The sequence below is a fragment of the Heterocephalus glaber genome, unplaced genomic scaffold, assembly GCF_053883595.1.
Source record: "Heterocephalus glaber isolate CG9 unplaced genomic scaffold, H.glaber_assembly_v1.0 deba00001442, whole genome shotgun sequence".
Classification (NCBI taxonomy): domain Eukaryota; kingdom Metazoa; phylum Chordata; class Mammalia; order Rodentia; family Bathyergidae; genus Heterocephalus; species Heterocephalus glaber.
In genome coordinates this window covers 55,872,501-55,889,593 of record NW_028258296.1, presented here as the reverse complement: position 1 = coordinate 55,889,593, position 17,093 = coordinate 55,872,501, and the positions used below count along the sequence as shown (strand labels likewise).

The 17,093-nt window shown below is 49.1% G+C and overlaps 1 protein-coding gene across 2 annotated transcripts; it reads left to right on the top strand.

Moving 5' to 3' along the window:
- The first annotated feature begins 84 nt into the window (after positions 1-84).
- Itga10 (integrin subunit alpha 10) lies at positions 85-16,618 on the top strand. Of its 2 annotated transcripts, none has more exons than XM_021265811.2 (30): positions 85-966; positions 2,508-2,619; positions 2,808-2,917; positions 3,104-3,195; positions 3,420-3,534; positions 4,385-4,512; positions 4,657-4,805; positions 5,641-5,791; positions 5,945-6,110; positions 6,248-6,321; positions 6,552-6,696; positions 6,829-6,977; positions 7,203-7,346; positions 7,453-7,665; positions 7,960-8,090; positions 8,662-8,828; positions 8,926-9,068; positions 9,448-9,561; positions 9,777-9,862; positions 10,018-10,159; positions 10,318-10,410; positions 10,568-10,644; positions 10,795-10,881; positions 11,279-11,363; positions 11,549-11,662; positions 12,017-12,097; positions 12,228-12,341; positions 14,041-14,136; positions 14,420-14,533; positions 14,924-16,618. In XM_021265811.2, the coding sequence occupies exons 1-30, from the start codon at positions 915-917 to the stop codon at positions 14,996-14,998; spliced, it is 3,519 nt and encodes a 1,172-aa protein (XP_021121470.1). In that variant the 5' UTR covers positions 85-914; the 3' UTR covers positions 14,999-16,618. The 2 variants fall into 2 exon arrangements, with proteins under 2 accessions (XP_021121470.1, XP_012930903.1); XM_013075449.3 differs by having other exon boundaries at positions 10,792-10,881.
- The last annotated feature ends 475 nt before the right edge of the window (positions 16,619-17,093 follow it).

Genomic DNA, 17,093 nt, shown 5'->3' with positions numbered 1-17,093 from the left:
TCCTTGGGATCTGGGTTTTTCGTGGGATTGTCTGCTAACATCACCCACAGAGTTCTGTAGGGCACCTATAGTGCACAGGGAAAAATACTAGAGGTGAACATACTAAAAGCTAAGAAGCTTCATGACCCCCAGTTCCTTGGAGAATTAAGAAATGTATGGCCTTGTTGCATTGGGAGAGGGGTGGTCTGATGCTAAAGTATAAAATTAAATAGGCTCCACAAGACACACCTCACACCAACTGATAGATATAGTTCCTCCCAAAGTTGTCACGCCACAAAGCAGCCTAGACCAAGAGCCAGGAGCAGAGCCAAGTGGACCGAGGCTGTTGAGGCTTGGTTTGCACACTGGGGGATAAGACCACTGCCATCAGCTCTTTCATTTTCCATATCCCAGGGTGAGATAAATAAGGCTAGGAAGTATAAAAGAATCTCTCTCCCACTCCTACTTTCTGTTCCAAATCTGAGGAAAACATTGTTGACCAGGCCACAAAGGAGAAAAGAGAAACAGCAGAAGTGGTCAAATGGCCAAGCATGGTGGCACACACCTGTAATCCTAGCACTCGGGAGGCTAAGGCAGGAGGATTGCCCAGTGTTCGAGGCCAGCCTGAACTGTGTAAGGAGACCCTGTCTCAGGAAAAAAAAAAAAAAAAAAAAGTCCAAAGGTATGTCCTCTTTGGATAGTGAGGCGAGGCCTCCAGGGGGCAGCACCGAGGCAGACAAATAGACAAAATCCCTCGGTCCTTCTCTCCTCGGTCTGGGGCTCCCCACAGTTCCCACCAGCACTCCTCCCATTCCTTCCAACTTTATTTTTAGCTGCCAGTGGGAGGGGGCAGGATAGGAGGGAAAGTAAAGAAAACAGAAAAGGAAAGGAATAGAGACACAGAAGACTTCTTACACAGAACAGAAGGACCAGGCATGGAGCGTCCCCTCTTCCCTCACCTGTTCTTGCCCTTGGTGTGTCTGACAGGTGAGGGAAGTTAACTTGTTGGTTTTGGGGGGAATGGAAGATACCTGGATTGTTTGGAGTTGGCACTACTGAGGTTAAAATTTGGGGGGACTTTGGGTAGGCAGTTAATACATTTCACATGTATGAACATAGTCTTATGTTCCCACATATGACTACTTCGATATGAAGACTGGCAGGGGCTGAAGCTGTGTAGGGCCTTGTGTAAGATTTGTACCTAATCTAAAATCTTTGTCCTAAACCAGGTAACAATGAGGAGACAGAAAAGAAACATGGTGTGACCTTCCATGTGGCCAGTCTGATTCCTATAACCTCACTCTCTTCTCCCTGCCCTTGGGAGTCCCAGGGCTTGAGGCATAACCGCCTTACTGTGTGTGTGGTCAGAACTCTGGGTTTAACTTACCAGTGAGCTACAGTTCTTGCTCGTACAGCCCTGCTAGTTTCCTGGATGCAGAAAGGCTCCCATGCAGCTCTTTCATTTTTCTGAAAGTGAGCCGTTTAGGTTAGAGCTGTAGCCATTGGTATGGTTGTTGGTGCGGAAGCCTGAGAGGGAGTTGCTTGAAAGTAAGGAACAAGACACATTTGGGAAGGGAACCATGGGAGGGACAAAAGGCCTCGAATTTTTCCTTGCCAGTGCCCTATAATCTTTGTTTCCTAAAATACCAGTTCTGATTTTAAGGGAATTGGGGTCAGAAGGGAAGAATCAGCCAAGACGGGGTTGGGTGCCTTTAGAGGGGGCCAAAGTTTGAGGAAACCATGGAGGTATGCAAGGGGCTTACCCTTGAACTTGGGAAGGTAAGTGAGATGATTAAAAAAAAAAAAGAAAGCAGATTGTGGGAAATGATGGAAGAGATGAGACCCTTGGCAAGCATGGACGGCAAGCTATGTTGTGGACAGGCGGGCAGCCCCACCCTGTTAATTACCACTGAGGTTTCCAGGGCAGGAACCAACCAGAGACCTAGACATTGGAAAAAGAGTGAGAGTGTGACAATGTCACCGGGAGTCAAGCAGGATTAGAGGCGAGAGCCAGACACTCAGCGCTTCTTAGCATCCTCGTGCTCTTCTTATGGTCCTGGGTTTGGGGGGAGATCAGAGTGAATGGTTATTCTGGGGCTGCAGAAAGGCCCTTTCCCTTTCCACCCCCACAGTTTGGAGAGGAGGATATGTAGGAGGAATGACGTGGAAAAGGGTAACTTGACCTTTCCAGACATGTCTGTGAATGAGATTTCAGGAGTGGGAATGGAAATACAGCTGTGCATCAGTGTGGCAGGGGCCACAGGACCCACACACAGGAAGGGGGTCATCCCGGGTGGGGCTCTGGGAACGGGAGAGTGGAAGAATAAGAAGCAGGGATTTAGCTCAGTGGTTTCGCCGCCTGCTGCACAAGTGCAAGGACCTGAGTTCAATCCCCCAACCAAAAATAAAAAAAGAAGAAGCAGGCAGAAAGACTGAGACTAGGTTGCTCCCTTATGTCCTTTCTCTGGCTGGGCCTTTCTAGCCATCAGCCGACCGTTTCATACTAACTCATGGCCTTGGCTCCCCAGGTCCCTGCTCCCCCTTTAACCTGGACGTGTATCACCCACGCCTATTCACAGGGCCGCCAGAGGCTGAATTTGGATACAGTGTCTTACAGCATGTTGGGGGTGGACAGCGATGGTGAGGAGGAAACCGGGGATTGGGACTCTGATCATGCTGAAAAGGGGGAGGCAAGATAGCTGGGCCCCTTAAGGTCACCTGTTCTTTTGAAAGTGGCTGGGGCTCTTAAGTTGCCACCTCCATGTGCTTTCCTTCTGGCCTCTGTCAAGGTTCACCCTCACCCTGTGCTTTTATCACACCCTTCACAGGATGCTGGTGGGCGCCCCCTGGGATGGGCCTTCCCATGACCGCAGAGGGGATGTTTATCGCTGTCCAATAGACAGCCCCCACAGTGCCCCATGTGCCAAGAGCAACTTGGGTAAGAAGATGCCTGACACCCTCCTAAGCTCTGGCTTTTATACTCTAGGGGCTTTTACTCCTTATACATCCATTTCTTCACCCCAACCTGATACTGATTGATTCTCATTCTCTTCCAAAAACCCCTCAACTCAAGCATCCCATCTGTGCTCCATGATCTTTATCTCTTCCACCCTCTTCCAACCAGGTGATTATCAACTGGGAAATTCATCTCATCCTGCTGTGAATATGCACCTGGGGATGTCTCTACTACAGACAGATGCCGATGGGGGGTTCCTGGTGAGCTGAGGAGAGGGTGGTGGCCGGGTCTCTGGAGGGCCTGTGGTGGAGAAAAGAGCACTGTGGTAAGGGAGACTGTTCTGTGTGGGGGTGGGAGGAGTTAAAACCCCTAGAAAGCAAAGTAGGGCATCTCAGGGTGTAGTCTCCGTGCCTCCTTTGTCTGGGAGCGTGTTTAGGGGGTGCCCCTCCAAGCCCGGAGTAAGCATTTCCCCGTCCATCCCCAGGCCTGTGCCCCTCTCTGGTCTCGTGCTTGTGGCAGCTCTGTCTTCAGCTCTGGAATATGTGCCCATGTGGATGCTTCATTCCGGCCCCGAGGAAGCCTGGCGCCCACTGCCCAACGTGAGGCCCGAGGGCTCAGTTCCCAGAAGGGAGGGCGGTGGGATTAAGGGGGAAATGGTGTGGTGGCTGGCAGAGGCCTGTGTGGGTATCTGCAAGGCTATATAATTTGCCTGCAAACACTCCATGTCTCCAAAGTTTAGAAGTCAGATCCCTTAAGAAGGCACCAAGGCCCCATAATCTGGTCTGACCAACTTTAAAAGCTCACTTACCCCTCTAAACACCTTGTGTCTTGGGCACAGCCTTAACTTCACCATTCTCCTGTGTTGTCATTTTCATACCCCTGTTTCCCTTCGTTTCCAGGGCTCTTTGCCTAAATGCCTTTCCTTACCTTCTCTTCTTAAACATCTTTAGTCTTCAATATCTTCTTTTTGCAGAGCCAGGGACTAAGTCCAGGGCTTTGCACATGCCAGGCAAGCACTCTACCACTGAACTACAATCCCAGCCCTTCAGTACCTTATTTTCTACCTCATTCTATTCTCCATCATCAGAATAGACCCTTTAGAGCTGTGTGTATAGCCTAGCGGTAGAGCACATACCTGGCATGAACAGAGCCCTGGGTTCCAGCCCGGCACTGGAAAAAATGGACCATCTTCATTCTCCTACAGCCCAGAATGGTGCTATGTTTCAACCTAGCACTTATTTCCTTCTTTTTTTTTTTTAGTAAGTTGCATATCTTACTCCTTTGTTCATTTCTGCACTTGTGCAAGGCCTGGCCCAGTATTTTCCTTGCATGAAGAAGTGATTAGTAAATGTTTGAACTGAATGTTTCCTCCTGGGGGCTCTTCTTTGTTGATCCTAGGCTGATAGCCTTCTGCCTCTTTCTTCCCCATCCCCGTACTGCTACTCCTAGGCTGCCCCACATACATGGATGTTGTCATCGTCCTGGATGGCTCCAACAGCATATACCCCTGGTCTGAAGTTCAGACTTTCCTACGGAGGCTGGTAGGGAGGTTGTTTATTGATCCAGAACAGATACAGGTAAGATAAAGCATTATGGATGGGCTTGGAAGTGAAGAGATCTTCAGTAGTATCTAAGTGTTCATCTCTCCTCTCTCGCATCCTTTCTTGTCCTTCCTCTCCCTACTCCAATTATATTCCATTTGATGCACATTTTATTCTCAGGTGGGACTGGTACAATATGGGGAGAGCCCTGTACATGAGTGGTCTCTGGGAGATTTCCGAACAAAGGAAGAAGTGGTGAGAGCAGCAAGGAACCTTAGTCGGCAGGAGGGACGAGAAACAAAGACTGCCCAAGCAATAATGGTGGCCTGGTGAGGCACTGTGAAGGGGAATGTGGAAGACCAGAGTGGTGAAGGATTGGGAGGCTCAGGGGAGGGTCTGGAGTCTGGTGTGAATATCCTAAGATGTTCTGCTTGCTTATCTTTATTTAATTTTTTAAGAAAGGTCTTGCTTTTTAGTGCAGGCTGGCTTTGAACTCACTGTGTAGCCCAGGCTGGCTTCAAACTCACAGCAATCCTCCTGCCTCAGCCTCCTGGGTACTGGGATCACAGGCATGTGCTACCACTCCTGGCTTGCATGCTTATCTTTAGATGCACAGCAATTGTGCATGGAGGAAGGCTAAATTGGCTGTCACTGAAGTCCCTTTCACTGCTTTTCTCTAAAGTGTATCTGTCTCTCTGTGTCTTTGCTTTTATCTCAGTAGACAGACCTCTGTCTCTCTATGCTTGCACTCCAGCTTTAGTCCTGGCCCTTAGGTTCTCCACCACTCATGTCCTAGTACTTTCCAAACACAAGTCACATCTTCTTGGGAAGACCTGACCATTCTCCTGTAAACTCTACATTCCCTTAGCATGCATTCCCAAACACAATATTTGTTGAAGGAATCTATGAATGAATACATTTTGTACCTAACTTCACTGATGATATGCTATTCTATATGGTCTGTGGCATTGAAACATTTGAGCTCTTGCTCTGTGCCAGTTTCCATGTTAAACATTCCTGGGAAATGGCCTAAAAGTCAAGACCCCTGATCTCAGAGAACTGACAGTGCTGGATCCTATCTGTGTGTGTGTGTGTGTGTGTGTGTGTGTGTGTGTGTGTGTGTGTTTCTATCTGATTGTACCTCATTCTTTCCTCTCTTATCAGCACAGAAGGGTTCAGTCAGTCCCGGGGCGGCCGGCCGGAGGCTGCCAGATTGCTGGTGGTGGTCACTGATGGAGAATCACACGACGGAGAGGAGCTCCCGGCAGCCCTAAAGGCCTGTGAGGCTGGAAAAGTGACACGTTATGGGATTGCGGTGAGAAATGACTGCGGACCTAGGAGGGTTGGAAGGGGTGACTTTGAAGACCAAGAACTAAAAATAGAACTTGAGCCATATTTAGCTTTGTTTGGATATGGTATGTATCAACTCTAACATCTTATTCCACACATCTTGCTCTCTTTATCTCAGGTCCTTGGTCACTACCTTCGTCGGCAGCGAGACCCTAGCTCTTTCCTTCAGGAAATTAGAGCAATCGCCAGTGATCCAGATGAGCGATTCTTTTTCAATGTCACAGATGAGGCTGCACTGACTGATATTGTGGATGCACTAGGAGACCGGATATTTGGCCTTGAAGGTAATGCTGAGCCCGGAGAAATGAGGGAGAGAGTAGGGGGAGTCCTGGAGTATAAGTGAGATTCTAGAGGGAGTTCAGTAGCTCAGAGTGGGAACTATCTTCCCCTGATAATACTTTGATATTTTCTCATGCCCAAGGGTCCCATGGCGAAAATGAAAGCTCCTTTGGGCTGGAAATGTCTCAGATTGGTTTCTCTACACATCAGCTAAAGGTTGGACAGACTTTGACCTCTTGATGACATCTAGCCTCTGACCCCTTCATGGTTCCCTCCAACTTAAACCCCAGGCCCCTTCCAGATTCTTCCTTTAACCGACCTCTGTGTTAACCTTTCATTGTTTTTCTAACTGACCACAGTGTTGCCTCGGCAATCCTCTCATTCCTGGAGTGTGTTCTCCTTGCCCGCCCCCCCTTCTCAGTGACCCGCTCTGTCCTGCCCCACAGGATGGAATTCTCTTTGGGATGGTGGGGGCCTATGACTGGGGGGGCTCCGTGCTATGGCTTGAAGAAGGTCATCGCCTTTTCCCGCCACGAACAGCTCTGGAAGATGAGTTTCCCCCTGCACTGCAGAATCACGCAGCCTACCTGGGTGAGTAGGAAGAGGGAGCACTTTCTGACTTCCTCATAGAGTTTCTTGTTATTTCTCCTGGGACTTCCTCCTGGGTCTTTAGGGCGCCGCCCCCTTCTGACCCCATCTTCTTTCCCTTTCACACACTTCTAGGTTACTCTGTTTCCTCCATGCTTTTGCCGGGTGGACGTCGCCTCTTTCTCTCAGGGGCCCCTAGGTTTAGACATCGAGGAAAAGTCATCGCCTTCCAGCTTAAGAAAGATGGGACAGTGAGGGTCGCCCACAGCCTCCAGGGGGAGCAGGTAGGGCATTAAGGGAAGGTGGGACCTCTGGGTCCCTAAGCCTGAGGGGGAAAGTGAGCAGGGTTAAGAGGGAGGCCTGAAATATCAGTGGTGAATTCTGGTTGGCAGAGTCTGTCAGGGATGTAAGGACCAGGTTGGCAGGCTGGTGAGTGCTTCCCACTGAGTCTACTTGTCCACAATCACCTTCCCTTTTCTCCGGGGTCACTGCCACCCACCACTCCCCAGATTGGCTCATACTTTGGCAGTGAGCTCTGCCCACTGGATACGGATAGGGATGGAACAACCGATGTCTTACTTGTGGCTGCCCCCATGTTCCTGGGACCCCAGAGCAAGGAGACAGGACGTGTTTATGTGTATCGGGTGGGCCAGGTAAGACTCACTGGGACCTGCTAGGATTTGGGGGAGAGGTGAGGAACATATTTAAGGGCTTGCTGAGAGACTGGGGCTACTGCATAAACACCTTCTACCTCCTCAGCTCTACCAGCAGTCTTTGCTGATGCTCCAAGGGACACTTCAGCCAGAACCCCCGCAGGATGCTCGCTTTGGCTTTGCCATGGGTGCGCTTCCTGATCTAAACCAAGATGGCTTCACTGATGTGGCTGTGGGGGCTCCCCTGGAGGATGGGCACCGGGGAGCACTGTACCTGTTTCACGGAACCCAGAGTGGAGTCAGGCCCCATCCTGCCCAGGTCAGGCGTTCCCCGATAATGCAGGGGCACAGTACAGAGCGGGTGGGTGTGCGTGCACTCTTTGCTTATCTGTAGTCCCCTTGGCTTGAGAACCAAACCAAACAAGTGCTTTGACCAGTAGGCAAACACTGGCGATGGTGGGAGAGGATACAGTTCACTGAGCTAGGGACTCCTGCATACAAGCAAGTCTCTCTTACTTCCTTACTGACTGGGGTATTAGAAAGAACCTGCCAGGAGGAATGAGAAACCAGTTTGTGTGACTCTCTGCCTCAGTCTCCCCTCTTTTCCTTTCAGCGGATTGCAGCTGTCTCCATGCCACAGGCCCTCAGCTACTTTGGTCGGAGTGTAGATGGCCGGCTAGATCTCGATGGAGATGATCTGGTAGATGTGGCTGTGGGTGCCCAGGGAGCAGCCGTCCTGCTAAGGTGAGGAGTGGGCAGCTCAGCATAGCTGTCAAGAGCAAGAGCTTTGGAGTCATAGGGCTGTGGAGTTAAGATTTGGCTTTCTAGGTCAGCTTATCCTTTGCCTTCATTCCTAATTTATAAAATGAAAATAATAGTAGTACCTGCCAGGTGTGGTGTCACATGGCTGCAATCCCAGCACTCGAGAGGCTGAGGCAGGAGGATGGCCACGAGTTCGAAGCCAGCCTGGACTGCATAGCGAGTTCAAGATCATCTGAGACTACACAGCAAGACCCTGTCTCAAAAAATTAAACTAAAAGAAGAAGAAGGAAAATAAAATAAAATAATAGTATATACCTACCTATAGGTTTACCGTAAGGATCAAGTGAGATAATCCATGTAAAGATTGTAACACAGTTGGTGCTAAGTGAATTGAACGTGTTATCTGACTTTGGTCACAGAGTTGGGGGAAGGGTGACTTACATGAATTCAGCCCCTTGTTCTTTGTTTTGATCATGGAGAAGCACAGTGGGGTGGCACTTCTGGAGAATTTACCTCTCTCTCACTGCTCTCATTTCTTTCCCACCATTCCCAGCTCCCAGCCCATTGTCCACGTGGCCCCATCTCTGGATGTGACCCCACCAGCCATCAGCGTGGTTCAGAGGGACTGTAGACGGCGTGGCCAGGAAGCAGCCTGCCTGACTGCAGCCCTCTGCTTCCATGTGACCTCCCGTACTCCTGGGCCCTGGGACCGCCGGTTCTGTGAGTGTCTAGAGGACTTCCCCTAGGCGACCCTGCACCCCTTGCCTGCCTTGGTCTCTGGAGCCCTCTGCACCTTCATTCTTGCCTCCCCATTCAGATATGTGGGTGACAGCATCACTGGATGAGTGGATAGCTGGGCCACGTGCGGCATTTGATGGCTCCGGCCAGAGGCTCTCTCCTGTGCGTCTCCAGCTCCTCGTGGGAAGTGTCGCATGTGAGCAGCTGCACTTCCATGTGCTGGTGAGGAAGGGGCAGGAGCTACTTTACACTGGGGCCTGAGAATGAGGAGGAGGCTGGGTTAGAGAAGGAATTTCAACTAGACTTAGCAAGGAAGTCAAAACAAGGAAAGAGATAATTCAGACTTTGAGGTCAGGGCGGTCAGGATTTGAATCCTAGTTCTGGCATTTATCGCCCGCCATGAACTCTGGCAAGTCACCCAATCTCCAAATCTGTTTCCTTGTCTGCAAAGAGATAATAATAACTCTATCATTGGAGTTGTATTATAATTAAGTTTAATAGTATGGATAAAATCTCAGGTCAACCCAGTGCATTTTTCCATGGGCCTGCATTGCATCTCTGACTTTGGCTTCCCTCGGTCCTTGACTCTGGTTTCCTTCAGGATACATCAGATTACCTCCGGCCGGTGGTCTTGACTGTGACCTTTGCCTTGGACAACACGACAAAGCCAGGGCCTGTGCTGGATGAAGGTTCACCCACTTCTATACAAAAGCTGGTTAGCAGTAGCAAGCCCTGCCCTTCCCTTGAGTCCCAAGTCTGCCCTCCCAATGAGTTCAAGAGGAAGGGGAGGGGAAGACATGAGATCACAGTGAAATCTGACCTAGGACCCTCCGATCAAAGTAGATCCACTCTTCTCTTTTCACTTTCGCCCAATTCCAGTAATTTCTCTTTGCCTTCTTCCCAGCCTTCAGGCCTTTCTCCCTCTTCCAGGTCCCCTTCTCAAAAGATTGTGGCCCTGACAATGAATGTGTCACAGACTTGGTGCTTCAAGCCGATATGGACGTCAGAGGCTCCAGGTGGGATGGATATGGACTAGGAAAACTGGGTGACTTGCTCCAGATCGGAAGGGACTTGAACTCGCCAGTGGGGAGGGGCGCTTACCCAAGGTGACAGAAGTGTGACTTTTGATACCCCTTCTACTCCTGCTGTCTCCCCTATTCACCATTCCCAGGAAGGCCCCGTTCATGGTTCAAGGTGGCCGGAGAAAAGTGCTGGCATCAGCAACTCTGGAGAACAGGAAGGAAAATGCCTACAACACTAGCCTGAGTCTCACCTTCTCTAGAAATCTCCACCTGGCCAGTCTCATTCCTCAGGTGCCCATTGAGGAGGGGGTTTGGGAGGAGGAGAGAAAAAAGGAGGAAGATTAGGGTACTCCCCTTGGCTGCGAGGTACACTGGAGCGAGGTGAGGCGCAGTGTTTAGGGCAGTTACAGCCCCAGCTCCAGCATCCACCCCCATTCCTCTGGCCGCAGAGGGACAGCCCAGTAAAGGTGGAATGTGCAGCCCCTACGCCTCATGCCCGGCTCTGCAGTGTGGGGCACCCTGTCTTCCAGACTGGTGCCAAGGTGAGTTGGGGCCGAGTGAGGAATGGAGTCTGGGAGAGCAGGGGCTTGGATCTGTGGGGTCCAGGAGGATAGGGAAGGAGGCACACAAAGGCTCCTATTCCTCTGTAGTTGTTCTACAAGGAAGAATCTACCATTCCCACGTGTCCCCTGCCCCCAGGTGACCTTTCTGCTAGAGTTTGAGTTTAGCTGCACCTCCCTCCTGAGCCAAGTCTTCATGAAGCTGACTGCCAGTAGGTGAGAATAAAAGGAACTTCCTCCAAGCCCTCCCTTGTTGGGTCTTGACTGGGGGATTAGGGGCAGGACTAGAATTGACTCCTCTATGAGCAGAAAAGGGTATCTGAGGAGGAATTGCAATGTGAGCTTTTCCCCCTGACTGCACAGCAGTAGCCTGGAAAGGAATAGGACCCTTCAGGATAACACAGCCCAGACTTCTGCCTACGTCCACTACGAGCCTCACCTCCTGTTCTCTAGGTATGGCCCAGCTCCTGGCTAGGACCCCATTCTGAGCCCAGACTTGTACTCTTGGCTTTTCCCCTCTCCTTCCACACGCTTCAGTGTTCTCAGGAACACAAAACCTGAGGCTGCTCAATCTTCCTGTCCTTACTCCCACTCATGATGAACCTTCTCTGTTTTTAGCATCTACCTTTCCTAGCTAGAGCTTTACCAGGCACTGGGCATTGGAGCTGGGATGTGACCATAGAGATTGTATTAAGCCTGTTATGTTCCATTTCTTTTGTCTCCATGTACCCTTCTCTCTTTATCCACATGCTGGTCCTACTTTCCCTGATCCATGTGCTATATGCTGATCATGTGTCCTGGTGTCTGGCATGGACGTGACCTTATACCTCCTGACTTGGTGTCGACACAGTGAGTCCACCCTGCACCGCTATGAGGTTCACCCTTATAGGATCCTCTCACTGGGTCCTGGCCCTGAATTCAAAACCACTCTTAGGGTGAGAAGCTTCGGGGTGTGGGGGGTGTCTTGGCATGACACAGAGGCCAGGGTTGGGGGCAAGCAACAGCTGAGTGGGAAAAGGATGGGAAGAGTCTCTCTTGGATTTCGGTGATATCTGTCGTGAAGGGGGACAGATGAGGATGGGTCTCGTCTCCCGCCTCTTCCCATCTCCAATCCTTTCAGGTTCAGAACCTGGGCTGCTATGTGGTCAGTGGCCTCATCGTCTCGGCCCTCCTTCCAGCTGTAGCTCATGGGGGCAATTACTTTCTGTCATTATCTCAAGTCATCACCAACAATGTGAGTCTGGGTGGGAGCACCTGGAACCCTGCCATGTGGGCTGGCATTCATGAACCTCCCTACTGCTCTCAGAGCTCTGCTTCTCGGAGACCTTTCTTTCATGTGTGTGGCTTCTTTGGGAAGAAAGAAAAGGATTATACATAGGATCGGGCCGGGGATTTAGCTCAGTGGTTCCGGCGCCTGCCTGGCAAGTGCAAGGTCCCGAGTTCAATCCCTGGTACCAAAAAAACCAAAACAAAAAACTGATACCCCTATACATAGGACCATTCAGGTGTGGGTAGTACATTCCCACGCAGCTTGGAGGGGCTGGCGTTCCCCCACCAGGAGGGTCTGTCAAGTTGGATATTCCTCTAGGCAAGCTGCACAATGCAGAACCTGACTGAGCCCCCAGGGCCCCTTGTGCATCCAGAGGAGCTTCAGCACACAAACAGACTGGTATGGGTCTCAAGAGTGTGTGGGGGTTGGGGGGGAAGCAAATAGTTTGGTGCCTTCTGATGGTGTGGAGGTGAAAGATGGGAATCTTCCCACTCTAGGGTCATCCTGATCTGTCTCTCTCCTCTGATAGAATGGGAGCAATACTCGCTGTCAGGTCTTGAGGTGCCGCCTTGGCCAGCTGGCAAAGGGCGCTGAGGTCTCTATTGGACTACTGAGGCTGATTCACAATGAATTTTTCCGAAGGGTAAAGATTTCCTTTTCTGCTATTCTCATTCTGCTCTTGGAATTAACAGGTTTTAGAGGTAAACAGACCTGTTTTGAAGTTGCACTTTTGCCTCTTACCAGTTATCTGACCATGAGCAAGTTATCGTATTTCTCTAAGCTTTTGCCTGACCTTTAAAATTAAAAAGATACCTATTTCATAGAGTTGTAAAGAATAAATGAATAATGAGTTGGATATGTGGTGAACACTCAATAAAACCGTTACTGTCCTTGGATTATTTTCCTCTATCATACCTTGGTTCTGAAATAGTAATGGTCAATTTACATTAATAGGATACCTAAATTTAACCAGTGCTTCTTAAATAAAAGCTTTCATATGAGGAGAATATCCTCAATATTTAGCACCTTGATACACCATTGTGGATGCTTAATGCATTTATTAAACAAGTAAATGAAGTAATTAATACTAAATGCAGGATATTTATTGGAGAATAGTGTGGAGTAAGATTGCATAGTTGAGAGAAATCTAGATTATGAAACATCTCTGATGCTAGGGAGATAAAACTGAACTTAGCATGACAAGCTTTTGGAAGTCAGTATGAGTTCCTGAGCAGGAAAATGACATTTTAATTATAAACACTTATTTAGCTATACTGTGCATTCCCATATACTTTGAATAACACAAGATCCTTGGGATGTAGGCATATGTTTTAAGGATGCTAAGTCTGACAAACCACCCTTTTCCAAGTCTGGGTCTCTCTTTGTGTTTCTTTGGTACCTTTTTAAATTTATTTATTCTTTTAACAAATATTTATTAAGAAACCACTACATCATCGCTTCTTGGCCTTTTGGCTAAGATCAAGTGTAAGAAACCACTACATACTTGGCACTGAGGCCACAAAAACTAGTAAAACACAGACCTTAAATTTCAAGGTTCTTATAGTTCAGTAGCAAAAGACAGAGAACACTGATATATTAGGCTCAAAGGCATGGTGCTAGCATCTGCTCAGGTAAGTGTCCTCTCGGCTGCATTACATATGTGACTGCTCTCTCCTTCTCCTTCTAATAAAGTGGCCAGGACTCAGTCATGAGGTCTCTGGTCCTAATCACTTCCCAAAGGCCCCACCTAAACATCATACGTGAATAAAATTTCTACCCTTTCAAAATCTCACAATGGAGATGAAATTTCAGTACTTGAAGGCTTGGAGAACACTCACACCATATCCAAACAATAGTACTGGGATTAGTGGGTGTTAGTAGGAGATTCCCAGAGGGTAAATGTCAACCTAAAGAGGGATGGAAGCCAGGCAGGGTGGCACACGCCTGTAATTCCAGCTACTTAGGAGGCTGAGGCAGGGGGATTATCTAGTTGGAGGCCAGCCTAGTTAACTTACCAAGACTCTGTCTCGAAATAAAAAGGGCTGGTGATCTAGTTCAGCACTCCCTGGGTACTGCAGGGGAAGAAAAAAGAAGGGTTGAGGTTAGCCAAAGGAAAGAAGAGTGGAATGCATCTTAGGTAAATTGTATATTTGAAAGACCAGAGATTTTCCATCCATTACCCATCCATCCTCTCTTTTCCCAGTGGTCATCAACCTTTTCTTCTGATCTTGAAAATCCTGGAAGTTATGTCACATAGCCCAAACTTTGTTCTGGGGTTCCAGAAACTCACACCACTTGATGGCAGCTTACTTCAAATGTCTTCCCATCCACTTGTCCCACAGGCCAAGTTCAAGTCTCTCATAGTGGTCAGCGCCTCTGAGCTGGGAACGGAGGAGAACAGTGTCCTGCGGCTGACTGAAGCCTCCCGCTGGAGTGAGGTGGGGCTGGGGGCTGAGTGTGAGAGCTGTGAAAATAACAGCGATGGGACGGGGTTAGGGCACTGTGGGCTTTTTTCCAAAACAAATGCTTCTCCATTAGGCAGCAGATGGTGAGTCCAAAGTGTAACATGAAAATGCCAGGGTTCCACTGCCCCCATTCCTGCTTTGGTTTCCTTTGAGTAGAAAGAGCTTCTTTATTCTGTTTGGGGGGTGGCTTTGCTAGAATGTGAGTGCAGCTAGCTGGGTTAAAGAGCAATGTGAAAAAGCAAGTTTCTCCCCACAGAGTCTCCTGGAGGTGATTCAGACCCGCCCTATGCTCATCTCCCTGTGGATCCTCATGGCGAGTGTCCTGGGAGGGCTGCTCCTGCTTGCTCTTCTTGTCTTCTGCTTGTGGAAGGTAAGCTTTGCTTTAGTAGAAGTGCAGAACACTGTGTCCACTAGTTGGGATTTCTCTTCCCTTTTTTTGGGCAGTGCTGGGGATCAAACCCAGGGCCTCATACATGTTAGTGAAGGCTTCTGCCATGGAGCCCCATCCCCAGCCCAAGGGACCTTTGGTGATAGCAGGGAGAGCATAGCTCATGCTGGGTAGCTGAGCAGGCTGAGGGTGTCATGTCCAGCTCTCCCTCAGTGTACTTCACAAGTGCTGGTTGAATTAAACTAAGCCAAAATAAATTTGAATCCCATTTTGGAATCAGAACAAAAGTGAAGACCTCAGATAAGTCTCAGAGCTACTGGCAAGGTCCCCAGTCTGGGCATTTGGCAGTGATTCTTATCTCTTCTTCTATAGCTTGGCTTCTTTACCCGTAAGAAAATCCCAGAGGAAGAAAAGAGAAGAGAAGTTGGAGCAATGAATGCAGAATAAGGCTCTAGAAAGTCCTCTCTGGCAGCTTCTTCAAGAGCCTTGTGTCAGAGCCGAGGTTGGGGGCCCCGGTGGGATCAGGAAGAAGCCTCTGAGCTATCTCCTCAGACTCACAGCCTGACTTGACCTTTGGGTCATGGGGCTGCTGCTGGAAGAGATGAGGTTTTACGTCAGAGTCAGAGAAGAAGAGCCTGCATGCTCTCAGCCTGTGCTTCCCTCCTCCTCCTCCTCCTGATTCCACAGCCAACATTGGGGTCTTTGTTTGGGGCCCCCTTCTCCCCCATCCCCAGGAATCAAAAGAAATTTTTTGCCTAGGTCCCTGACTCCTTTCAGATTCCCTCTTGGTCTTTCCCCACAATTTGCAAAGGATGAAGGTTATCCTTCTCCATTCAGTACCAACCCTCTCACCTTCCTGCCCGCTCCCCACACCACAGGAGGGAGCTGACATTGGCTTGAAAGAAGTAAAGTCAACATCTGCTGCTTTCCTGTGGAGCCTAGTGATTCATAGAGCTGGATGGGGAGAGTCAACAGGAAAAAAGGAGGGAGGAGGAAAAGCCACAGGAGACATTCTGTAGAATTCCAAGGAACAGAGAAGCCTTCAGACAGGCAACTGCCATCCCCTCTGAAACCTGAAACTTGGTAGTGCACTGGCCCTCCCTCAGGTGCTAGGGAAACAGCTGCCCCCAGGCTTGCTGGGCAAGAGCTTCCCAAGCCTCAGCCTTCCCTGGGAGCAAAACCAGGTCCTGGTGCCTGATTCTCTGGAGCCAGGGGCCCCCAGGTGGCTAAAGCTGGAATAGCAGAGAAGACTGGATGCCCTAGGCAGTGCTTTCTCTGCTTCTCTCAGACCTCACTCTTCAGCCCTCGGTGGGACCTCTTTATTGAAAGCAGAGAGAAGGGAAAGGATTGCTGTTATAGGGTGGAAGATCAGCCCACCTCCCCAGCTTTGGGAAGAGCAGCCCCATGGGATCCAAACAAATGGGACTGCATTAAAAAGCAAAAGTATGAGGTCCTTGGAGAGCAAGCCTTTACTTGCCCAGCATTGGTTGTGCAGCACAAATAGCTCCTAGGAAAATATTCTGGGGCAACTCTGGTCATATTTTGTAGGATTTCTCCTCTGTTGGAATGAGTCTGGTACCCCTTACTTGGGATTTACCAAGATAATTCCTTTTTTTTTTTTGGTACCGGGGATAGAACTCAGGACCTTGTGCTTTCGAGGCAGGCGTCGGAACCACTGAGCTAAATCCCCGGCCCACCAAGATAATTTCTATCTCCAACTTCTCCCATTCTCATCCCATGTTATGGTTGTGGCTAGTAAAGACAAGTGGATTCTCATAGACATCTCAAGACATGTTTATTTGGAGTCAAGACTTTGGTACCAAAGGCAGTTACTGCTCTCCACAGTGCAGCTTTGATAGCCATTCGAAGGATCAGCACCCATTTCAGTTCCGTAGCAGCCGCAGAACCTGTCCTCCCAGGCTGTTCTTGAGGCCTAGCCACACTGTTTATTTTGGCATATCTCTGGCCTTCTGAAGGGGGCCACCCTCCTGGGCACTGTCTGTGTTTCTGAGCACCGTGGACAATGTATCAGATGGTCAGAACAAATAAAGTGCCGAATGACTTCTGGCTCTGTTTGAGTTCCTGAGGATACAGGCTGCTCAGAGACGGTGAGAGGTAAATTCTTGGTTTGTCTGAGACATTATCTAATGGAGTCATGGAAGGCAAAGTCATGAAGGATTTCAAATATTTGCTGTGACTTTCCCACCAGAGCTGTGCTCTGACCTCCTGCAAGTCTGACCTGCTTGGGCAATCCTAGCATGTAAACTTTGAGGAGCACATTAGCCTAGGTTGAAATCTCAAGTCTGCTGTTTATTACCTGTATGGTCCTGAGAAAGTCATAACATCCCAGAGGCAAAGATAATAGTAACCACTGTGGTTAGGAATGAAGACATATTTGGGTTTAAATCTAGGCCATACTACTTAAAACTGCTTTGACCTGGGACAGATTTCACTTCTCTAAGTCTTAGCTGTGTTAAAATTTGTTAGTGTTGTGAAGACTACATGAGATAATCCAAGCATAGTGAACATATAGTAAGTGCTC